Genomic DNA, 24,741 nt, shown 5'->3' with positions numbered 1-24,741 from the left:
CATACAACTTATCATTTTGACCACTTTTGGGTACATGGTTCAGTGGCATGAAGAATGTTCATATTGTTATGCAGCCGTCACCACCGTCCACCTCCAGAGCGTTTCCCTCCTCTGAAACCGCAATTCTGACCTATTCATCTCTGGTCGGAATTGCGACCCTCGCTCAGCCTCGGCACCTACCACTCCAGCTTCTATCTCTGTGAATCTGACCACAATAAGGACCTCTGGGGTCTGTGTTCTTTTGTGACTGGCTTGTTGCATTGAGCATAGTGTCCTCAGGGTCCACCCCGGTTGTGGGCCGCGTCGGGCAGAGGCCTGTTCCACTGTCAGGTGCGCTTCTTGGCCCCTTCCTCGGCCGACCACCACTTGGCAGCTTCCTAGCTTGGCTGTCATGCTGCTATGAACAGGGGTGTACAAACATCCCTGGACCCTGCCTTCAGCGATTCGGGTATACACCACGGAGAGAGAAGCGGCTAGCTTGGTTCTGTCTCATCTTTTGAGGAACTGGTACACTGCTTTCCATAAAGGCTGCGCCACCCAACCCTCCCACCAGCAGTGCACAAGGAGTCCGCTTTGGTAACGACCACCTTCCTGGACGCCAAGAGGCTGAAGAACTTTTTTAACCAAAATATCCACCAGGTGCCAACATGAACAAATCCTTTGTTCTTATGAGCTGCAACGCCTGCACTATAGCTAGAAGGTGATGAACTCTTTTAAGGACCAGGAAATGGTTTGGCCGTGAGATTCTTCCAACTGCTTCATTTATAACCAGACTCAGACCCTGACAGAGGAGGATGGGGTAAGAATGGACAGCACTGGCAGCCCTGGGCGGTGCCGAGACTCGGTGACTGACACCACGGCCTGGCCTGGCCTCCAGGGAGGGGTCCTGAGGAGCAGGCAGACCCCGGAGCCACCTGTGGCTGCAGGGCAGGGGTCACCTGCAGCCAGAAGGCCGTTAGTTCCCTGCGGTGAGGTGGAATGCAGGTCTTAGCTCCGTGACCTCCCCTTTAAAATCTGAAACTCCCACAGACCTGGAAGATGTGGCCTCTCAGGGAAGCTGCTCAGAGGGAAAGACCTCCCACAGGGATGAGGGAGGAAGGGGAAAAGTCAAGGCGTTTTCCTTCCAAATATTTTATTTAAATATTAAATTAAAAAACATACATCAACTAATTATTTGGCATACATTTCTCATGTTAACGTAAGAGGTAAAATAATTCAGTTATGGTAAAAAAAACTATGTACATCTCAATCAGATCACGTAGTGTCTTTAAATAGGCTACTGCATTGCCGTCTGTATACAGCACTGTCAAGAAATCTACAAAACACACATCACACACTCTTAAAAAAACAAGAAAAACACGCCTTTAACGTCCTCCAAAAGAGGTTCTACAGCAGTAAGGAAAAACAAAACCACTACGAAAGTAAAGTGCTTGTCATTGCTTCGAAGAGGAAACACACATGGTGTCTGAGGCCTTTGATCTGTGGCATTAGAACAGAAATCGTTTTGAAAAGGGGAGGGGTTTTGTGTTGGAATCAATTGTGCTACCTCTGTAAAAATGAAGGCAAGGGCCTGGCTGCCCCACGATGGTCTGGATGCTCTCCCATCCCAAAAATTTCTCTATGAGCGAAAGGAGACTTTGGTGTTTTCTCGGCGGCGAGGCCCCAGGTCTGCCCTCCAGACAGCCCCTCGCCCCGCCAGAGCAGCAGTAGCAGCAGGAACGGGGGCGGCCAGCTCCCCCCGGCACAGCACAGGCGCAGCCCCCGGTGGGCGCTGGCAGCCCAGGGACCGCCTCTCGAACCGGCCCGCCTCCCTACCCTCAAGTAACTGGGTCAATCTTTGGCTTTTAAAAATACCCGCCTTTCCCCTTTCCCAACGCCTCTGTTTAACACTGCGGGGTGTAAGAAGCCGAAGCAGCTGAAGGCACCTGGGCTGGGTTCAGGGCGAGTGGGAGCAGCATTTCCTTTGTTGCCTTCCAGAGGCTTCTGGCTGGTGGAGCCTCTCGGAGTCCACCTGCCAGTGGTGTGCCCCAACCTGCCAGGTGAGGGCCGCCCCTTCCTGCCGCCTCCACCCCAGCACCGAGGGAGGAAGGCCCTGGGGCCCCTTCCTCAATGCACGCCTCGTGCTGACAGGGACGCTTCTTACCATGAGTGAGGGAAGCGGAAACCTAAACACAAAGTGCACAAAACCTAACCACGAAGTAGTGTCTACCTGTCACCCGTGCAGATGCATGCACAGGGTCTGCTTTAAAAAAAAAAAGAAACAAAAACTTAAAAACACTGACCTAAACGTCTCTTTACCTTCCTTGAACAAAAGCCAAAGAGCCCACGCAGGGACCGGGCGATTTCTCGGGAGGGTCCTGGCCCAGGCAGGCGGCCCTGAGCCCCGAGTGTCTCCTAGCTGCCTGGCCTGCAGTCGGCCCCTGCTATTGCACAGCCTGACCCAAGTCAGGTGTTCTTGGGGACCCCACCATGAAATGCATGAAGGTCTTCAGCAGCCGAACTCGAGGTGCAGCAGGAAGAAGCTTCTGGGCTTCTGCCCCGGGGACTGGGGGCCAAGTGACCCTTAGGACGGAGCCCCCAGCACTTTGACATCACCTCTGCCGTCTTTGAGGTTCTTCCTGCGGTTCCTCCAAAGCCCTGGAAAACTAACTCTTGAGCAGTTTATAAAACTCACCTAAAATAAGGAAAAAAGTGTCTTCCAGGTTTTGATTTCAGGGGAGAGAATTCCAAGAACGTGTAGCTGATCTTTGCCTGGGCTGACCACGTAGAGCTGCTTTAAAACGGATACATGAAGCCGAAAGTTCACAGTTTTCATTAAAGCATGAATCAGGAAGTGGTGAGTGTTAACTAAAGAAATGGATAGTAATCAATGCCCACATGTGCACACACACACGCGGGCACACACACACAGACGTGGACGACAGACAACGCGCCCGCTTGTTTCCGTGGATGTCCGACGTAATCATCTCAACCACGACGAAGCTGCAGAGGGGCTGATCCCCACACCACGGAGCTGCACATGTCCTCCTCCACCCTGCTCCCCTCCTGCCCCCGCCCCCAAGACACACCGCTCAATTATCTTTCTTCTTAAAGTTTCCAGTCCCTACTCAGAGTTGAGGTCACTCAGTGCAAGAAAAAAATTAAACAAAAATAAACTAAAAAGCCAAAACACCTAACGTATTGCTTGTTTTGCTTCTAGAAAGTTCTTGGCTTTTGAGTCCAGATGTCTTCACCTACTCTGAAGTTATTGCTTGGAAGAGTCAGTGTCCGAGCCAGGACGCGGGGCCGCCCTCACTGCACCAGGACGAAGGTCCCCAGGGGGCAGGGGCTCAGGTCCTCCATCTCGAAGTCCCCCTGCAGCAGCCCCAGGGGCTCACAGCCTGGGGCCAGCCTGGCCGGGCCTGGCGAGAGCGCAGCGGGGAGGGCGGTGGGGCTGGCGCCAATATGCAGCTGTGTGTCCAGGAGCTGCGCGGCCGAGGCCACGGGGGAGACGCCGGCCTGCAGGAGTGGGGGTGGCAGCAGTGGGAGCCCCGACATGAAGAGGGTGCTGGGGAGCAGCGTGGCCCCAGGGCCATCACAGGGGGCTATCACAAATGGGGTGGAGGTCGGCTGGGGGGCCTGTGAGCAGCTGGGCGTGGCGGCCGGGTGGTGCTGTAACTGGAGCAGCCTGTGGGAACAGAAGACGGGCGGTCACCGAGCCGGCTCACAGGGTTCTCGGGTTTCCGAGTGCCTGTGTGGCAGGGCCCGCCTGTGGAGCTGCTGGCTGTGGCTGCCGAGGGCAGGTGCGTGGCTGATTCCCCGCGGCACCCCACCTTGCCTTCTCCACCTGGCCTCTCAGCAGCTCAGAGGTGTAGTCACGAGGTGCTCTCACTCGCCGTCACCCTTGCCCACCCCAGGGCTTTAAAAGACACATCTGCCTGCTGCACCCCGTGGCTCAGCACCTAGGACCTGTGCCCCCCACACTTCCCTGGCTGGGGCCGGGGGTGCCTGCTGGGCTACACGGAGGAGGGAACCGCTCAGCAGATGAGGTTCCTCCAGGAGACAACCTGCCGTGTGCCCTCCCAGGGTCCCAGGGTGGGGGCAGGCCCTACCTCTGCTGCTCCAGCACCTCCTCCAGCAGGCTCCGGCCCTCCCGGCTGCCGGCCGCACTGCTGTGCAGGCCCGGACTCTGTGCAGGTGTGTGGAAGGGGCTCAGGCCACCCCTGCTGGCACGGCTGGCGGGGGCCTGGCACACCTGGCGGGCGAGCCCCTTGATTTTGTTCAGCCCGAGAAACCCTTTAGTCCGCGTGGTCTTCCTCAGTTGCTGCCGAAAGGCCTTCAGCCCTGCGGTGAGACCAGGTCAGGAGGTCAGCGGCCTCCCGCCTCCCAGTCCAGCATCCACAGCCCTTGGCTTATGGGGGTTTCCAAGCCTCAGGTAGGGCAAGGAAAGGACGGGGGACACAAGCATGGCCGGAGAGGAGTCTGACGGAAGCCAGGGGCCCTCCGTACCCCCATGCCTGCTCCAGGTGGGCAGGGGCTGCTCAGCACGGGATCATCTCCTGTGCTTTCAGAAGCAGTCTCGGAGGTCATGTGCTCAGTGACCCAAGTATGCTTCCGTCCCAGCAGGCTGTGACCTCCAGAGCAGGGCACACCCCAGCCTGCCCAGAGCACTGCAAGTCCCACCCAGGTCTGGTGGAGAATATGGGGGGCGCCGTCCGCCATCAAGGACAAAGTCACATACTGCCAGAGGCACGCATGGTGCCCTGGGGAAAGTGCAGGTGAGTGTGAGAGGAGCATGGCTCACCCTGAGTCAGTGAGGTGTCCGACGCCCTCCGTCCCTCTTGGAAGCTGACAGGAAGCAGGACAGCTCCTCCCAAGCCCCCCTGGGCCTGCAGCGCCGGGGTGGCAGACTGTGACCCCAGAAAGGGCGAGGCCAACCTGACCGGGGAGCCGGGGCCCAGCAGCCCCTGAGTGGCCGGGGTGCCACTGAGCTCTGCAGGGCCTCTGCTCGCGGAGAAGGTCAGACAACTGTCCGAGCTGGTTCCCTCTGCAGGGCTCGCTGTGGAGGACGGGGAGACGACTATGCCTGTGGGGGAGCAGGGTTCTCTTGATGCTGCGTGCAGAGGAACAGGCTGCCCGACCTCCCCATCCCTGCCCACAACCTGGCCGGAACAGGGCTCGAGGCAACCAGAGCCCAGGCATCCCCAAAGGCAGGCCACCATCATGTGCAGCTTCAGGTGGCGGGTCGCAGAGGACCTCGGACCCGGGGGCTACCCTCCCAGCACCCGGGGGTGGCCTGGGAAGACCCTGCTGGCGGCCAAACCCCATGCCGTGTCCTCTGCTAGAAGGGGCACAGGCAGGGCAGACTTTAAGCATCCACGATGTGGTCTCAGGGACTAAAACAAGTGGCAAATCCAAAGTCCAACCCTGAGAGGCTGCCAGGCAAAGTGTGCATTCTAAATAAGCCTGCTCTCCCATCGACTGTGAGCCCACCCATCAGTGTCCTCCTGGGTCCCCAGGGCCACTTACATGGAGCGGTGAGTGGGGACAGGCGGGTGGAGACCTCGGCCAGGGTGTGCCTCCGACCCGTGCTGCCAGGCAGGGACTCCTGAGCATCCTGCTCCTCCTCGAGGCCGGGCCCCTGCCTGGCCTCCTCACTGATGGCCGTGTCCAGCAGGCTGCTGGGGGACAGGGGCCGGGGCCGGAACACTCCGCTGCAGCCAGCATCCACCGGGAAGAACAGGGGCTGCATTGAAGAGACAAGCCAGTGACTTTTTGGGCTCCGGGAGAGCCAGATGCACACACTGAGGGCACCACGCCAGGCTGAGGCGAGCCCTCTGCACGCCCACTCTGGGCACTCACCCACTGCAGAGAGCTCTGGAGCTCACAGTCCATCTCGGCCTGCAGGACGGACTGCACCAAGGCCTGCGGCTGTGGGCACAGCAGGGCGGGTCGGAAAGGGTCGGTGGAAAGACCTTCCTGAGGCACCTGGGCCGGAGACAGGAAAGAGGCCATCAGGGGAGTGGCCGGGGACCGCCGGCGCCATCAAGAGGAGAAACAAGCTGGCTGCTGTCTGGACCATGAGCTGCCTGGTGGGTGGGCGTGACGGCTGACTGAGGGGCACAGGCTGGCCGGGCTGGCTCAGGACCACGTGCTGGTGCTATGCTGCCAGGGGGTGGCATGACAAGCCGGCCCCGGGGATGAGTCAGGAGCAAGTGGCCTCTGGGCAGGGTCCAGCCCCCAACAGCTGGCACCCCCTTCCCCACGCAGCCTGGGACCCGCTGCCCACACAAGGAACCGCTCTCCAAGCTGGTGCCTGACGGGGGAGGAAGCCTGGGGCCCAGGAGGAGATGCCTGCTCACCTCCAAGCCGCTGAGGTCTGAGCTCCGAGGCCGTGGCTGCCTGGCAGGCCCGGGGCGGGTGCACTGGGCATTCCGATACTCCTTGAGCCGCTCGAGGAGGAGGTAATAAATGGCAGCGAAGTGGTTATAGCTGCTGTTTTGCAGTGACTGGGGACAAGAGAAGCTGAGGTCAGCTCGGGGGCAGCGGGAGCCCCAGGGCCCACCCGCTCCAGGTTATTCTTGGGTGACTGAGAATATCCTTTAACGGGGTGGACAAGCTGGCCCCTAAATTAGCTGCACTCCTGTTTTAACTCGGCTGGTGAGCACCTGCTTCCCCGAGAAAGCTGCCCAGCCCCTGCATGCGAGGCCGGGGCAAGGGTGGCCAAGCTCACCTCCACCGTCCTCTGCCGGTCGACGCCCAGAGTCTGCATGATGCCCAGCGCCTGCTCATCGTAGTCGCCAAGGTTGGAGCTGTAGCTGTGTGTGGAGAAGGTGGGGCAGGCAGGCCCCGGCAGGCAGGGCCCCGGCAGGCAGGGCTCCGGCAGGCAGGGCTCGGCCCGCATCCACCGATGCTGCCGGATCTGGGCGATGGTGATGCGCCTGGCAGGGTCCACCACCAGCATGCGGCGGATCAGGCTCTCACAGTCTGCGGAGGGGCCGAGAGGCTGAGCCAGGGCAACTGGGACTGTGCCTGCGCTCCCACCCACCACCCTACCTGGGCTGGTATGCCAGGGGCCAGGAGCAGGGACTAGGCCATTAGCTCAGTCCTGCCACCCAAGGCGAGGCGCCAGACAGGATCCAGTCCCTGGGGGCTGCCTGCCACACTTGTATCCACCACACAGAGAACTACTTGGGTCCACCCTTCTGCCACGCCCCGTGCCTGAGCACCGACACAGAAAAGCCAGGAGTACCACAGCCAGTGGGTTAGACTCAGAGATGAGGCTGGCACCTGGGCAAGGCTGCTGGGCAGGGACAGAAGAAGCAAGGCACCAGCCTATACAGTGAGGGCACCACCCACCCATCCTGAGAAGGCACCAGGGGCGGGCTTTCTCCTGCGGCCCACAGTAAGCTGGGCCTCAGTCCCAGACTCAACACGGACTCAGAAGCCAGCTGCACAGGGGCTGCAGGAGACACAGGCCCCTGTCCACAGGGGACCCCACGACCCACCTTGAGACATGAAGAACGGGATGCGGAAGCGGCCCTCCAGCACCCGCTGTCTCAGCGTCGGCAGGTTGGGTCCGTCGAAGGGGAGAGAACCGCAGACCAGGACATACAGCACCACGCCCAGGCTCTGCAGAGGACCATGGAGCCACATCAGCGCCAGCGCCCCAGGGAACACAGCACCCCCAGGGAACATGGCCTCCGGCAGGGGGTCTGGCTCCTACCCAGATGTCCAGCTGGGGGCCTTCATATTCCTTTCCCTCAAAGACTTCCGGGGCGGCATACGGGGGGCTCCCACACCATGTGGAGAGAGGCTCTCCTGACTTGTAGAAATTCCCAAATCCAAAATCTGAGAGGCAAAGAAACCGATGGATGAAGTTAAACCGCGCATGGCAAGGGGCTGCGGTTTCAGAGCGTAAGAAGCTGGGGCAGCTTACGGGCACGCTCCCACCCCAGGGCCTCCATGCCTGCCAGCCTGATGCCCCCGCCCCCACCCTTGGGCCCGGAGCCTCCATACCTGCCAGCTTGATGTCCATGTTGCCATCCAGCAGCAGGTTCTCCGTCTTGAGGTCCCGGTGGACGATGTGGTGGTCGTGACAGTACTCCACGGCCGACAGGATCTGCCAGAACTTCTTCCTCGCCTCATTCTCACTCAGGTGCCCGTTGGAAGTCAGATAATCTGAGGAACCACAAAACAAGCTAGAGCCCCAGGGCAAAGCCCCCAGCACCCAGGAGGGCCTGGAGACACCTCACGGTCCCAGGACGAGTGGGCCCAAACACCAGCTGCGCAAATCCAGACACCATCATGCCATTTTCTTTCAATGGATATTAAAAACGAGTGTGGCTTACCAAACATTTCTCCGTTTTTAGCAAATTCAGTAACGATGTAAAGCATGTCCTTTGTTTCCATAACCTAAAGAAGAGAGGCCTGAGTTTAACCACATAGAAAAGGCAGACGCCAGCGCTACCAATAACCCACCAGAACCCCAGTAAATTTTTAACTTCTCCAGGACAAAGGCATTCATCATTTAAAAATGCAAAGAAAAAGAAAAACTTCCGCAATTTAAAAAAAAAAAAATACAGGAAATTCCTACTCACAAAGACGGCTTTAAAAAATCAGAGGTGAATTCCTCACTGACTATCCTGATACGCCTTTGCTCTTACAAAAAAGCCTAAATATATTAGAATTCTCCTCTGTGGTCATATTTAATTCAAGTCACCTCACCTACAACTTGAGACTGCTTAGGTCGGGTGTGGTGGCTCACACCTGTAATCCTAGCACTTTGGGAAGCCAAGGCAGGAGAGTCGCCTGAGCCCAGGAGTTCGAGACCAGCCTGGTCAACATGGCAAGACCCAATCTCTACAAAAAAGACAAAAACTAGCTAGGTGTGGTGGTGGGTGCCTGTAATCCCAGCTACTCAGGAGGCTGAGGCAGAAGGATCATTTGAACCCGGGAGGCAGAGGTTGCAGCGAGCCGAGATCACACCACTGCCCTCCAGCCTGGGCAACAGGGCAAGATTCTGTCTCAAAAAAACGGAGACAAAATTATAAATAAGGGCTACAGAGGAGGAGACTGCTAGAAGTCTGCTGGGCTTTATAGAAGGCTAGCAGGCAACAGACTATTCCAGTCGACGGTCAGAGCCACCTGAGTAAGAGAGAACGCATGCCCCATTCCCACCTGCTTTATTGATAGGACGAACCAGGCTGTGAGAAGCCGGCTGTGCCAGGTCAGTTGAGGTGGGCTGCTCGGCGCACAGCCCATCACTCAGCATGAAGCCACACGACAGCCGTGCCGTGCCAATGCAGCCTTTCAAAGTTCATTTATTGATCAATAACTTTATTTTGCTTAAAAAAAGATTTAAAATATAACTTATGTCTGTGAGTACTGAAAATTTTTGGAGAGGGTGAGACAATATATTCTTATGAAAAAAGATTTCTTTGGGTTCAAAATATACAGTTACTCCTTTAAAAAGATGTTTTGTGCTGGGCGTGGTGGCTCACGCTGGTAATCCCAGCACTCTGGGATTACCCAGGCAGATCACTTGAGGTCAGGAGTTCGAGACCAGCCTAGCCAATGTGGCGAAACTCCATCTCTACCAAAAATACAAAAATTGGGCAGACATCACGGCCTGCGCCTGTAGTCCCAGCCTCTTGGGAGGCTGAGGGAGGAAAATCGCTTGAACCCAGCAGGCAGAGGTAGCAGTGAGCGGAGACTGCACCACTGCCCTCCAGCCTGGCTGACAAAGCGAGACTCCATCCCCCACTCCAAAAAATGCTTCAAAGATAGCTGCTTTGAGCTGTAAATCTAGTAAGGAAAGTGTTGTATAAATTTTAGCAGTTTGGCAAGAATTTTAACTGCACCTGTGAGTGGTGGGATGACTCGAAGGCCACCGCTCACCCCGTCCCCAACTGAAGAAAGGCAGGAGGAGGAAAAGAATTCAGAGTCAAAGTGTTTGAACTTTTTAAAAGCCTAAAAAAAGGGGGAACGTGTCTCAGCAGGGTTCTGGAGCCCTGGCCAGCAGAATGAAAATTAGACACTAGCAGCCTGGCACAGCGGCTCACGCCTGTAATCCCAGCACTTTGGAGGCGAAGGTGGACAGATCATGAGGTCAGGAGATCGAGACCAGCTTGGCCAACATGGCAAAACCCCGTCTCTACTAAAAATACAAAAATGAGCCAGGTGTGGTGGCAGGCACCTGTAGTCCCAGCTACCCAGGAGGCTGAGGCAGAAAAATCGCTTGAAGCCGTGAGGCAGAGGTTGCAGTGAGCCGAGATCGCACCACTGTACTTCAGCCTGGGCGACAGAGGGAGACTCTGTCTCAAAAAAAAAAAAAAAGAAAGAAAGAAATTAGACACTAGCGTCAAAACAAGAGGAATAAAAGTCATTGCTACACCACTGAATTCTATCATCTTCAAATAGTTAAGAATCCCGAACAGCAGCCGTAAGTAAGTGTACCCCCAGCAAAGGCCTCCAGCACCAATCACATGGGCAATTTGTTTCTTTAACAGAGCTAATTCCACACAATGGGCAAAGGGGAAGAACAGGAAGAAAAGGAAGGTACTGCCATTAGAGTTCAGCCCTTGAGCAAAGTCAAAAACAAAACCAGCTCAGCCCACTCCCGAGGAAATGGGCCGGGCACGCTGCACAGGCAGTGACATCAGCGACCAGGGAGCGCACAACTTAAAGATGACAACAGAAACAAAACACGAACCGGGCGTTTTGGCATGATTCTGCACTGAAAGACGCCCAGTAAACGGCACCACGGTGGGCACAGGCTCCCGCAAGACCGCTACTTTTAATTTAATCTAGTGCAGAGGCTTAGAGGGATCACTTCAAATCTTAATTCTCTCTCCTACCACACTGTACACCAAGCCGTCGCAATTGCACAACACAACCACATCCCAGAGTCATCTCAGATTCCACTGTGTAAGAATCATTAAGAGGAAGGCCAGCCCAGCACGAATGGATGAACAGCACCTGCAAAGAGCTTATTCTTCTGAAAGAAGACTTGATTTCACCTTTGCAAAAGTGGTCATTTATCATTAGGGAGGTGAAAAGGCTGCTTTGCTGTTCTAATTAAATTAGTACTTATTTCCTGAAGATATAAGTTATTAATTTCAACATGAGAACAAAAATTAAGTCACAAAATAAACCAACAGATGGGCAGAGTGAGGCACGTTCCTAGCTCGGATTAAATGACAAGCTCCTCGCTCTTACTATGGGAAAGTATTTTCATCTCTGTTTTTCACAGAAGAGTTTAAACAGGGAAAACAAATGCTCACAACTGTCCTTGCAAAGATAAACCAATGAAAAACCGGTAAGAACGGCGGGAAGTTTCACTCAAATTTGTCCTTTTACACTAAATGTGTGACCTGTGGCAATACCTATAGATGCATTTGTTTTCACAGTAAAGCAAATTTAACAACAGACCTGTACACATTTAAAACTGGATCAAGTTAGGACACTTAATAAAATTCTAATGTAGCAAACCTCAATTGTGATCCAAAAACAATAAAATAATTGTAAATATATCTGCACAGTCTATAGAAAACTCAATCTATTTACCTTACACAACCAAATACCCAACTTCCACACACCCTCCAAAAGGGAAGCCACCTTCAGAAATTGCAGACTTACATTGTTGAAAATAAAATAGAACACATTTGCCAGGATTAGCAAGACAACCTGAGCCCTTACCTGGTAAAGCTTTATGATGTGTGGGTGGTTCAGAAGCTTCATTAGCTGAACCTCACGATAGATTTTCTCCAAGTTGCTTGAATCTAATCGTGTTTTATCAATTATTTTTATTGCAACCTACAGATTTTAAAAAGAAAAAGGATATTTTGTGTTTTTTTAAAAAAACCTCAACCTAATTTACACATTTCATTTTTTGCGAGATAATTTCTCAACACTTTGTCTCGAAAATGTCATAAGAAGTTAAGAAAACATAACCAAGTAACCACTAACGTTATTTAAAGTAATCGGAGCTAAGTCAGAGCTTTTTAAGCATCTACAGGCTCACTTTACAGGGCTCAGCTGAGTCCAGGAATCACTGCACTCTCAGGATGGTTCTTTATTTGCCATTATCCTCCCTGCTTTCTCCGAACGTTTGTGCGAATTATGCAAAAACACAATATAAAACATTTTTATTCTTTACCGAACTAAAAAACGGTGACTGTTTACCACGACAATCAAGCCTGGAGCGCTGAATCTGCATGGGGTCCACCTGCCAAGGTTGGGGTCGACCCGGGCCCAGTGGGGAAGCCCGGCCCGCTGTGTCCCGCCGCCCCCACTCACCTGCGTTTTGGTGACTCGATGCCGCGCCAGCTTCACCACCGCGAAGTTGCCTTTGCCGAGGGTCCGCTCGATGTCGTAGAAACCCACCCGGAGGGGCTTCTGCTGGCCCTGGCCCGCGGGGTCTGCGCTGAACTCCGACATGATAACCATGGCTCCTCGCGCACCTGCGGGGTCGCACAACGCTCAGAGACCACCAGCGCCCCCGCCGCCTGCGGTCGACTCCATCCGTGCCCGCGGAGCCCCCAGTCCCCACGCCTGCCGCCGCCACTCTATCCACCCGCCCCTCCAGCCCCGGGAGAGGTGTGGACCCGCCCCTGCCGCCCGCGGTCCGCTCCACCCGGACCCCCGACCCCCTGAGCCCCGCGGGGCGCGCGGACCCGCTCCCACACCCGCCCCCGCCGCCCGAGTTCAGTTCCGTCCCGATCCCAGGACCCCTGAGCCCCGCTTCCATCCTCACCCCCCGCCGCCCGCTGTCGGTTCCGTACCCGCACACGACCCCCTCGGCACCTCGGGGCGCGGATTCGCTCCCACACCCGGCCCTGCCGCCCGAGGTCAACTAGATCCGGATCCCAGGACCGCCCCCAGCCCCGCTCCCACACCCGGCCCCCGCCGCCGCCATCCGTCCTGTCCCCACCCCCGACCTCCCCGGCACCGCCGGGCTCGCGGACCCGCCCCCCACGCCGGGCCCCTCCGCCCGTGGTCGGCTCCAACCCGACCCCCGGATCCCCAGCCCCCGAGCCCCGCGGACCCGCTCCCACCACGGCCCATGCAACAAAGGGGAGCCCGCGGGCGGCGGGGCCACCGACCCGGCCCGCGACCCCCCGCGCGCGGACGACCGCGGACCCTACGCAGTGGCCGCAACCCCGAGCCCCGGCCCGGCGCCCGCGCGGAGCCCCCACGGCGGCCACCCCAGCCCGCCCAGAGCCCGGAGCCCGGAGCCCGCCGCCGCCGCCGCCGCCGCCGCCGCCGCCTCACCTCCGCCGCCCCCGGAGCGCCCAGGCCGGGAAGCCGCCCGCTCGGCCGCTCGCGCTGCTCGGGCGCCTACCGCTCCGGCCACCGCCGCTGCCGCTGCTGCCGCCTCCGGGGCCGCGCCGCATGTCAGCCCGGAGCCGCCGCGCTCCGCCGCACGCGGCGCCCGGCCCCGCCCCGCCCCGCCCCTCGGGCCCCGCCCCCTGCCCCGCCCCCGCCGCCTGGGCGGGGGCCGCCCATTGACGTCACTTTGACGCCAGAGCGACGCGCGGTCGAGCGCTGGGCGGAGGGAGAGCGGGAGATCGGGCGGTTGCCAAGAGACTGGCGGCTCTGACGCGCGCGGGATGAGGCCGTCGCCCTGGCGACCGCGGGCCGGTGACGTCAGGAGCGTCCGCCGCCCGAGGCCCGCCCGCCTGCGCTCCGCCGGGCGCCCCCTCCCGGGCGCTGGGGGCACTGCGGGCGGCCTGCCCTCCGCTCGCGGGGACTCGGGCCGGGTCCCGAGGGCGCCCTCGGCTCGCCCCCTCCGGGTGGGGACGGCTCTCGGGCGGGGGTCGCCGGGCCCTCCGCGCGGCCCGCGTGGGTCCTGGCTCCCGGTGTCCGGACGTGCGGGGGCCCGGGGGCCTTGCCGGCTCGCTGGAGGGGCGGGCGGCGCGGAGGCCCCCGGGCGCTGCAGGGCGCGGGACACGCGAGTCTCGGCGTCCACGCCCGGACGCCCCAGGCCCCGAGAGGCCGCCTGCGCGCGGGGACGCCGGCCGCTTTCGCTGTTAAAATCTCAGATGTTCGGCAAGTTCGAAACTTGAAACCCGAGGAAGCGCGGCCAGCCGCTCGGGAAGCCCCCGCCGCGCCGCAAGGAGCCTCCCGCCCGCGGCCCGCCGGGCCCCGACCTCGGTGGCACTGGCGTCCCCACGGGCGGTGTTGGAGCCCGGCCGGCCGGCCGCCCGGGGAGGGGGCGGGCAGGGGATGGGGGGGACGCGCGGGCAGGGGATGGGCGCGCGGGCAGGGGATGGGGGGCGCGGGGAGGGGATAGGGGGGCGCGCGGGCCGGGGATGGGGGGCGCGCGGGCCGGGGATGGGGGGGCGCGGGGCCCCTTTCCTGCGCGCGGCCGCTGCCATGTCAGCACCGAAACCCTTTTCTCAAGGGGACACTGAGTATGGGCGAAGATAAACGTGAGGATCCACTTGGGCATTAGAGTCTGGATCGAGCCTCGAGTCGTGTTTCTTTGTGTTAAATACTTCTCAGAAGTGGGAGCGAGAATTCAGGGAAGTTGGCACAAAACTTGGAACCCTTCTCAAGAGACTGTCCTGCCTTGGCGGACGCCTGGGAGGAGGGCCCGGAGGATCTGGGATGAGAACAGATCTCCCAGTCGCCCCCCTGCCCCCCCTCCCCGCCACACACACGCACTCTTACACACACGCGCGTGCACGGAGGTTATCTGGGAGTCAGTTGGTTTTGAAAGGCTTTCAGAGAAATGAAGAGTCCCCAAGTTTTCCTTAATCGTTCTAAGTGCTTTTTCTTTGTCCCAGGTTTATACACCACGAATACGGGGGAATATTTTTAGTTCCTTTCAGCTAAAGAGTTTACGGGGGCTCTTCTCCCTTCTGGGGTCCCAGCACCCTGTTAGTCTTCTCGGAGGGGAAGTAAGCAGAAGCAGGGCTGGACGGTGGCTCCCGCCTGTAATCCCAGTGCTTTGGGAGGCTGAGGCAGAAGGGATCACTTGAGCTCAGGAGTTTGAGACGGGCTTGGACAACATCGTGAGACCTCACCTCTATAAAATATTTTTTAAATAGCCGGGCATGGTGGTGCATGCCTGTGGGGCAGCTACTTGGGAGCCTGAGCTGGGAAGATGGCTTGGCTGGGAGGTTGAGGCTGCAGTGAGCTGTCATTGCACCCCTGCGCCCCAGCCTGAGCAACAGAATAAGACCCTGTCTCAAATAAAGATCAAAGGTGGGGTGGGGGAGAAAGCAGGCTTCCCCACCCCTCCCACCCTAGCCAGAGTCTTCCAAAAGGTCTTAGGTATTTGCAAACACCTGGCTGGCTGTTTGGAAACATGTCATCAGCACCAAATAAAAACTGCAGCCAAACTGCATCAGCAGAACAGGTCCCCAAACCCAGGTGCACTTGACCTTTCACCCCGACCCAGTCCTGAGCTTCCAAAACCTGGACAGCCCTGTGCCAACCGTGGCCGTCCTGTTTTTCCTTCCCCTGCCTGGTGGGCGAGGAGCTTGCTCTGCAGAGAAAGGCAGGAAGTGCAGAGGAAAACGCCAAGCTTGGAACGGCTGTCCCCTCTCCCAGTGGGGGAACCCCTGGGCCCCTCATCACTAAGTCTGTGCTCCAACCTGCCGGGCCTCTGCCACCTAGTGTCTTTGGTTGTTTTTTGTGTCCTTGACCTCCAGAGGCTGTGTTTCCTTTCAGAAGCTTTGATTGCTTTTCTGTTTTCTGGTCTTCCATGCTTTTAACACATGGGGAGAAAGAAAGATGCAGTGTGAGGCTAAGGTTGCAAGCAAATGACTGGAGGAGCTCCTCTCTGAGCGTGATGGAAGAAACGCTCTCAAAGTCTGCAGGAATGGCACTTTATTATTATATTTTTCCATATTATTACAGATTTGTGGGAAGCAGTAAGTTGGTTTTCCTTTCCATGCAGAATTTCTTCAGCCTGTCTTATGATTTCTGTGTTTCTGGAGTTCATCTTCTGTCTTGGGCCTTAACACTTGAAACCACAACAGGAAATGGGTCTTTAATATTCATAGTTCTAGCGCTGGCCGCAGGCATGTCATAAAACTCCCAAATCCATAAACGCAGAGACTGAAGCGTGGGGCAGCATTTTTACAAAGGCATGGGTGCCCAGCTGTCCCCAGCGCTGCCCTCCCTGAGGAAGGACTCTCCCCGTGCAGCCACAAGTGAGCCGGGCCGTTCCCTGACCCCCCCCTCCCCTCTGTGGTGCCCGTCTCTGTCCTCCTGGATGCTTCAGGTGGTTTTGTCCTTTTGGCTTCAGCCTAGTGGCTTTAGGTGCCAGAAAATCAGATTAACCTCTGCAGCAGTATCCTTCTCAGGGACCTGGAGGCCACCTTGGTCATTCTGCCCCACTGTATCTGGAGAGCTTGACAGACAGACATGTGTGCGCCAGGTCAGGAATTCACGGCCCTGGCCTGGGAAGGGCAGGTGGGAGAAAAGCCCCCAGTCCCCTCCACCCTCGGGGAATGGCCCACTTGTCCACAGGTTAACTCAGGAACCACAGTGAACAGGTCAAACCAGAGACTGCCCAGTCCCAGCATCCACCCCGAGGGAGTGGCCTCTGCTGCCTCCTACCCCAGCTCCCAGCTGACGCAGCTGTGTGGGTCTGACTGCTCCCAGGGCCCCTCCCCGTCTCAGCACCCACTTTCAGGCCAGGTCTTCCACAGGCCAGTGCGTTTTCCTGATATTTAAGCAGGGCTGTGGGAGATCAAGGCTGCTTAAATGGATTATGAAGACTAGCAAAACACAGCTCACTCTCGCGTCCCGACAGGGAGCGAGGCGCAGGGACCTGGGCAAGGAGGTCCTTGGGGCCTGGGGATGTAACTAGGGTAGGGTGTTAGGATTGGAGGGGCTAGAGGGGCGGCTTCAGGTCTGCAGAGCAGAACTGGGACCAGCAGAAACTTGCCTGTTCACGAGCCAGCTGGCCCTCCCCACTCCAGCCCTCTAGGGTTTCTGGTTCCGGTTTCTGCCACTGCTGTTAGTGAGGAATTATTCATGTGGCCAATGCGTTTTCTTGATACTTAAGCGGGGACGTGGTAGAGATCAAGGCTGAGGACCCAAGAGGCCTTTGGGTGTCTGCCTTCCTGACCCATATGCTGAAGTCGGAGGGCAGAGAAGTGGGGGTACAGGTGGGGGCCAGCCCCAGTGCGAGTCAGCCAGGCCCCAGCAGAGCCATGGGTTGACCCAGGGTGGGAGATGCTCACTTAGGAAGAGCACCATGGACAGCTTGGCTGAGGTCCGCCCTGTGCTGAGCAGGCAGCTCTGGAGTAAACCACACACTGCAGGTGGAAGGAAACCACGTCTGCAAATGGAGCAAAGGTCCCCAGAGGTAGAGCAGAAGCCTCTGGGATGCTGCAGCCTCATGCAGACTCAGGGGACCAGTACTGGGGCCCAGAGCAGGCCGCAGGTGCTGGCCATGCCCTTTATCCTGGGCACCCTGCCAGGGCCGCACAGAGCACGGCTCCCGGGAGGTGGAGATGTCTGAGTGGCGGCTCTCATCTCAATATTGCCGGGTGACCTGCTGGCTGCTAACGCAGAGCACGGTAAACACTCTTTTTTTCTTTTTTGGCTACTGTTTACTCATTCAAACAAATGTGTGAGTTTCTGTCATTTGCAAGAAGTGTGCTAGCTGCCATGAGTCAGCAGGTGGACATGGGTGAGCATGGCCAGACTGTGCTGAGACATGTTGACAGGCAGACATGCTTCAAAGGTCACTGTGGGAATGGACGGGTCCCCGGAGGGAGGTGAGATGGTGCCATGCGAGAGTGAGTTTGGAGTCGTCCTCTAGATGTACACAAAGCCTCGGGAGGCCCTGCTGTGTGTCAGGTGCTCTGTGAAGGTTGTAGGCACACTGGGAGGGACCTAAGGCACCTTCTCTCGAGGACCGCCCGTTCCAGTTACAGAGACACGAACGATGAGTAAGAAAAGAAATCTGGGTGGTGGAAGAGTGCTGGCAGGAAAGCCGTCTGGAAGGAGCTGCTTCTGGGCAGCTCCAAGGGATTTGCCGGGCATAGACTGGGCACGAACCTGCGCTGAGGACACCAACTGCTCCAGGAGAGGGAAGAGGTGAGGCCCGGCGGGGGCACAGCCAGGAGGCAGCACCCACACCTTCCCTCTCAGTGCTGAGCAGAGGTTCCCAGCAGAAGGGAAAGAAGATCAGAAGCCAAGATTGGGAAGACAAGCCGGTGGGAGCACTCAGCACCATCACCATGCATCTGCAGTCCTCTGCCCAGCGCCTGCCTTTCTGCCCGGGGTGCATGTGGAACAGGCGTGGTCTGTCCCAGCTTCAGGCGTTGGGTACCGCCAGGCAAGGATGACGGGGAAAGGGAGGCAGGGACTCGGGCAGTTGGAGCAGGGCTGAGGAGGAAGGAGCAGGGACAGGAAGCGGGTGGCAGGAAGGAGTGTGGGGCCTGTGGGTGGAAGGTCCCGGTGGTGCGAGGTTGAGGCATTCCACTTGTGCATCTCACAGCCCAAAGAGGCCAAGCACAGACCATGGGGGAGAGGAGAGGACCCCCATCTGGGGGCAGGTTCTTGGGGTGCGGGCTGAGGAGACACTGGCTCTCACTGAGGCTTCCGGATGGGTCTCTGTCCATTTCAGCTGCATCTATGGGAAGAAGATGAAATGCTCCCTCCACTGCTAGTCTTTTCTCATAAAGCAGGATTTTTTCTAAGTGTAAAGATTAGTAAAAAAGGTTCCACAGAAAACCAAGAAAGTGAGCATGTGAAGATGAAAACAAAAAGCACTGGAAATGCTCCTCAGAGCTGAGGTTTTCTCACCCACCTTTTATTAACACAGGATGAGGCATCCTGCCTTGTCCAGCTTTAGGTAGGAAGTGTCTTGCCAGATCACCAAATGCCAGGCAGAACCGTAGCTGATGCCGTCTGCCTAGAGTTCCACCGTGGCAATGTTCAGCATCCCTACCCAGCAGCCCCGCATGCACGGCAGCGTCGAGGGGCCCTTTTCTCTTCATCACACGGACTGAAGGCCCCTTGGAAACAGATCACACAGCTCAGCCCGAGACTGCGGCCCAGCCTCTCTCACTGCCCCAGCGCCATGCGGACATTTGCCCCTTGACAGACCATTTCTCCACACTGCAGGTGCCTTGTTGAGACAGCCTGGCTGGCTGAGAGCCATCGGCATTGAGACTGGATGCCCAGCCGGGTGCCCACAGGCCAGTACCGCCTGAGAAGGAGGGGTCTCTGGAGGCCACAGGCAGAGCCACTGAGATGGATTTTTAGGCAGAGGGCCCCAGATGCCTCCTGGGACCCCCGGCCTGGCTGCCAGGAAGGGTCTGTGAGCTACAGACTAGGGAGCTGAGTCCCTGGGTTGCCAAGGCAACATGGAAGCCCCTGACTTTGAGCAGAACACAGGGCCCTAGGGACCGCCGCAGCCCCTGCAGTGGAGCCCGCAAAGGTGTCATTCTTTCTGACCCGGCTCTTGGGGTTTTGGGTGGTATCATTGTTTAGGAAGAAAACACATGGGCTGTGTATGGCATGAGCAAGTACAGACGTCACTGGGATCGGCTAATGAAGATGACAGAGGATTCTAAAGTGACTCGGGGATGCCGTGATGGGGACAGGCTGGGTGGCATCAGCACACTGCTGTCATGCTGACATTTCCACTGCAGTCCCTGTTAAGCCAGAAAGAACAAAAGCGTGCTAGGGAAAATAAGCATGGCTTTCTTGTGAAACAGCTCATTTCAAAACTACTGACCGCAAGCTGGCAGTCCGAAATTGGGCAGAGCCTCTTGGGACCAGCTGGACCAGGAAGAAGGTCCAACCAGCCTTTCCTCAGGGCCTGGACTCTCTGGGTAACCCCAAGGCCTGGAAGAAAGTTTCCAGATCCTTCTTTGCACAAATGAACTGCAGATTTGAAATCAGCAAGAAGGTTCAGAACCTGGGCCCACAGGACTGGAACCACGGGAGTCTCAGATCCTCAAACCGGCTGGGTTTGCTTCAGTTTCCTCAGAACCAGCGTGCAGGTGCGTAGCTGGTGGGACGGGCCACCTGGGTTTCTAGGGACGATGTCCCGACAGCAGAGGTGAGATTTCACAGAATGGAGGATGTGACATGATCTGTAACGAATCCAGCAGAAGCTCCGGCACTTAGAGGGAGAATGGAGGCCTGGGTGTCCCGGCCCACCTCATTGTTCCCTCTCCTGGAGCAATCTGTGTCCATGGGGAAGGTTCTCACTCAGTCCACGCCTGGCAAATCCCATGGAGATGCCAGGCTGATCCTGGAACAAGGGCTGGCTGGAGCTGGCTCACAGGCCTGGGGCTGGTCAGCAGCAGGGCAGTGGGAAAGAGTGATCTTTGGACTCCTCTACCTGGCTCATAGCCCAGCTCCAGCTGTCCCTGCTGGGCACCCCTGGTGGTGGTGTCACCAGCCTGGGCCTCCGTTTCTTTTTTCTTTTTTTTTTTCTGAGAGACAGTCTTGCGCTGTCACCCAGGCTGGATTACAGTGGCTTACAGGCACGCACCACCACACCCAGCTAATTTTTGTATTTTTAGTAGAGATAGAGTTTCGCCATGTTGGCCAGGCTGGTCTTGAACTCTTGACCTCAGGTAATCTGCCCACCTCCCAAAGTGCTGGGATGACAGGCGTGAGCCGCCACACCCGGCCTTCGTTTCTTTATGGACAGTGTGCGGTCCCAACATCCTGAAGCGGGTGTGAGGTGCGAGTGGGCAGCCTTAGGGTGGGCCCTGCTGCTGCCCTTGCCCCTGCGCTCCTAAGCTGGCCATGTGCTACTCTGCTGCTCTTCTGGGTGCTTTTTCTTCTTTTTAAACCAGGCTTGATTGGCTTAGGAAGAAACAGGAGACACCATGTACCATGCAGTTAAAAATAAAACTCAGATTAAATCAATATTGAATTCAGTCCTGTCCTGGCTTCCTAGGGCTGCGGAAATGCAAACTGGAGGGTTTAAAACCACGGCAACTTATTCCCTCCCGGTTCTGGAAACTAGATGCCCAAATGCGTGTTGAGGGGCTGAGCTCCCTGCAGGCTGTGGGGAAGGACCCATCCCACGCCTCTCCTGGCTGCCAGTGGCTTGTAGACGCCTCTCTCCAGTCGCTGTCTCTACCACCGTCTCCACATCTTCCTGTGGCCTCCTTACAACGACAGCCATTGGAGTGAGGGCCACTCAAGTCTAGTCTGACTTCACTCCATTTACCTGATTCTATCTACAAAGGTCCTATTTCCAAATAAGGTCACATTTTGAGCATCCAAGGGGATGTGTTTTGGGGAGACTGGATTCCACCAGCACCAGCATCAGGGAGGGCGGGGCACGGAGATGACACCAAGGCCCAGGGTGCGCGCCCTGGAGGGGCTCGGGCAAGGGTGGGCCGGGCTGCTCTGAGGCGTGAGCTGCGTGGGTACATCTCACTCACAGGGGCCGTGGATTCAGGGAGGGTGGGGAGGAAACTGCCCAGAAGGGGAGACACCAGCTCAGTGGTGAGGCTGGTAAGAGGCCTCTAGCAGAAGGGGCAGCTGGGCAGGGCAGAGGTGTGGGAGCCACACAGCAGGGGACATGGTCCACCCAGGCTCTTCGCCCTGCCTTCGCCTTGGGCCCCAGACTAGACTCACCCTGACAACGCCTGCTCCCCATCTGCCGTCTCTGGGGACCCCTCTGGGTTCCCCCACTCATAGAGAATGCCGAGGAGTTCAGGATAGGACAAGCACATGTCCCTCAAGGCTGCTGTGGCGACGCCCAGGACCTGATGTCTGAGCTCTTCTCTAGACTGGCTGGTCACCCACCTGCTGCCTCTAAAACCAGATAAGAGAAGGTGGGGGAGAGGGTCAGGAGCCGCTCCGGCCCAGGAGCAGAAGCCCCCCGTGGCGGCCTCAGTGTGGGCCTCCTGCAGGCTGTACTAGAGGGGTCGCAGCAGTCCTCACCCAGGGGCCACGCCATCCCAACAGGAGGCCACCAGAGGCCCCGTCCTACGTTTTGGAGCGTGGACAGCCAAATTGGGTCATTCAGAACCAACCCGGTCACTTTGGAGGGAATGGGCTGTGCCCCATCCTCCACGCAATACCGGGCCAAGGGCAGCAGGACTGAGGGGCCCCTGGGAGCTCTCTCCTGCACCCAGCCCCGGCCAGCTCTCCCACAGGCCTCTCTTCTTAGGTGAGGCTGAAAAGGTGGGTCGAAGGCAACAACCCCAGAGCCTCTGGCCGCTCCTACCCGAAGTGCCGGGCCCTGTGTGGGTGAAGGCGGGCAGCTTCCTCCTCGACTTGTTCTGTGTGTTTCTTCACTGACCAGTTTACCTGGGTATGTGGACAGAAGGTGAGCAGCTGGAACTGTGAAGGTGTCCACGCTTTTAGAGTCAGTTCCTCTTCCAGAAGGGGCCAGGGACGGGGCAGGATGGCCGGGCAGTGCGGGAGAGTCTTCCCCGCTGGCCACATTCTCCCCATGCTGGGGAGGGGTGATCAGAAGCCCACCAAATGGACAGGGAAGTAGGGACAGGTGAGCCAAACTGGATGACTCTGTCCCTGGAAGCCCCATGACTGCCTCGTCTCCATTCCCTCTAAAATGCTGGGTCCACAAAACCACAGTGACATGCCTCTTCATGCCCACTGTGATGGCTACCATCAAAACACAGCAGAAGATTACAAGTGCCTTCAAGGAAGTAGAGAAGCTAGACCCCTTGTGCATTGTTGGCAGCGCTGGGAATGCGGCAGCCGCTGTGGGAAATGATGAGGGATTCCGCAAACAGCATGGCGATCCACAGGCCGTTCACAGCAGCAGGAGGTGGGACACCCAAGCATCCATCAACAGATAAATGAAGAAACAGAACGTCCCACACAATGGAATATTACTCAGCCTTAAAAAAGAAGGAAGTTCAGAGGCATGTGCCACACAGAGGAACCTGAAGGGCATCATGCTGAGTGAACAAAGCCGGTCCCAACAGGACAAATGCTGTGTGGTTCCACGTGTACGAGGTCTCTGGAGTACTCAACCCATAGAGGCAGAAAGCAGAGTGGGAGGTGCCGGTGCTGGAGAGCGAGTGTGTAACAGGGTCAGAGTTTCAGTTTGGGAAGAGGGGAAAGTTCGGAGATGGATGGTGTGATGGTTCCCTAACAGTGTCAGTGCACTTAATATCACTAAACTATGGTTTACATTTCATGTTATGTGTATTTACTGCAATAAAACAATTTAAGCCAGGTCCAAGAGTCCAGCAGGAACCAAAAGGACCTCCCAGTAACTCCCTGCCATGTCCTTATAAACCCAAGCACCCTCTGGCATGGAGAGAGGCCTAGCACAAGAGGCTGGCAGTGGGCTGGGCCTTGGCACCCCACCTGCAGCCCTGCCTGGGCCCCACATCTGTGAGGGCTACACCAGGTGCCCCCAGAAGTTCCGAGTTCTCAAGAGACACTTCAGCTTTCTCATCCCCACAATCTCGTTCCCTCCATTCTGAGTGCCTCCCCTGAACCTGACACATTCTCCCAGTGGGAGCTATGCTCTCCCCCACCCCAGCCTGATGACGGGTCCTGCTGCTGCCCTGATACCCTGGCACTTCAGGCATCTGCTAAAAGGGCCCAGAACCAGGAACACAGGTGCTTCTGAGCAAGGCCCAGCTGCTCCTCCAGACCAGGCTTGGGCCAAGCTCAACCGCAGAACCACCACCAGCTGCTGGAGGATCAGGGCAGAGGTCGGGCTGTGACAGCCACCTGTTACTTTCTCCTAATCACACCTGAACAAGTGAGCACATTCTCCTGCCAGATACCAGCAGCCAGACAGCTAGTGCCCCTCCAGCCTAGGAGCGCATCTTCCTCAGACGTGTGCCTGCACTGCCACACACGTGGTGCTGGACAGACCTGTGTACCGGGGGTGGTGTGTGTCTGCTTGTGCACCAGGCATGGTGTGTGTATGTGCTTGCTAGGGGAGGTGTGTTTGTGTGGGTGTGTCTGTGTGCCAGGGTGGTGTCTGTGTGTGGGTCTGTGTGCACCAAGGGTGGTGTGTGTGTGTCTGCAAGTGGGTCTGTGTGTATGTGTCTTTGTGCACTAGGGGTGCTGTGTATCTGTATGTGTCTGTGTGCTGTGTGTCTGTGTCTCTGTGTGATTCTGTGTGCGCACTGGGGATGCTGTGTGTCTATGTGTGCACCAGGGGCAGTGTGTGTGTCTGTGTGCACTGAGGGTGATGTGTGTGCGCACTGGGGACAGTGTGTATGTCTGTGTGTATGTCTGTGTGTGTGTGTTGGGGTGCTGTGCATGTCTGTGTGTGTGCATCTGTGTGTGTATGTGTGTGCGCTGGGGGGAGTCTGTGTGGGGATGTGTCTGTGTGCTGGGAGTGGTGGGTGGGTGGGTGTGTGTGTGTGTGTGTGTGTGTGTGTCCCACGCTGTGGTCAGCTCTGCCCCTCTCTGGGGACTTGCTGGGGCGGAACCCAAGGGCCTCAGCCACTGCTGACGACGGAGAAACGTCTTTCTTGGGGTCACTGTCAGGACTCCTGACTGCACTGCGGGTGCTGATGAGGGGGGACACTGTTCCTCCCTGGAAGGGTGTGGCCCCTTGGAGAGCCCAGGCAGGAGAAGCCGGCCACAGCCAGGCTGCTCGCCAAGAGCTTCCCTGGCCCTAGGTCCCGGCCAGAGGCAAGTGCGCGCGGGAGCAAGGGCCTGATTGGCCACCTCGAGTCATGTGACACCTAGAGGGGTTGTGGGCGGGTGCAGCGGCTCCCTGCGCTGGCCATGGGCTGTGGCGGCTGCCATGTTGCTGTGGCGGCTGCCATGTTGCTGTGGCGGCTGCCATGTTGCTGTGGCGGCTGCCATGTT

The 24,741-nt window shown here is 57.6% G+C and overlaps 1 protein-coding gene across 3 annotated transcripts; it reads right to left on the bottom strand.

The window, feature by feature from the left end:
- Window positions 1-1,115: 1,115 nt before the first annotated feature.
- SIK1 (salt inducible kinase 1) lies at window positions 1,116-13,382 on the bottom strand. Of its 3 annotated transcripts, none has more exons than XR_005201858.1 (15): window positions 13,255-13,306; window positions 12,280-12,443; window positions 11,680-11,796; window positions 8,331-8,394; window positions 7,999-8,160; window positions 7,706-7,830; window positions 7,488-7,611; window positions 6,713-6,966; window positions 6,342-6,488; window positions 5,842-5,967; window positions 5,509-5,725; window positions 4,784-5,065; window positions 4,092-4,323; window positions 2,310-3,667; window positions 1,116-2,267 (listed from the first exon to the last, which is right to left on the bottom strand). XR_005201858.1 is itself a non-coding variant. In XM_037742042.1 (15 exons), exons 3-15 carry the CDS (start codon window positions 12,427-12,429, stop codon window positions 3,292-3,294), a joined length of 2,376 nt encoding a protein of 791 aa, XP_037597970.1. In that variant the 5' UTR covers window positions 12,430-12,443; window positions 13,255-13,312; window positions 13,346-13,382. The 3 variants fall into 3 exon arrangements, 2 of the variants coding, with proteins under 2 accessions (XP_037597970.1, XP_037597969.1); XM_037742042.1 differs by lacking the exon at window positions 1,116-2,267 and adding an exon at window positions 13,346-13,382 and having other exon boundaries at window positions 3,292-3,667; window positions 13,255-13,312; XM_037742041.1 differs by lacking the exon at window positions 1,116-2,267 and having other exon boundaries at window positions 3,292-3,667; window positions 13,255-13,375.
- Between the last annotated feature and the right edge of the window lie 11,359 nt (window positions 13,383-24,741).

Source organism: Cebus imitator, unplaced genomic scaffold, assembly GCF_001604975.1.
Source record: "Cebus imitator isolate Cc_AM_T3 unplaced genomic scaffold, Cebus_imitator-1.0 Scaffold112, whole genome shotgun sequence".
Lineage (NCBI taxonomy): Eukaryota > Metazoa > Chordata > Mammalia > Primates > Cebidae > Cebus > Cebus imitator.
This window is presented reverse-complemented; position numbering and strand designations above follow the sequence as displayed.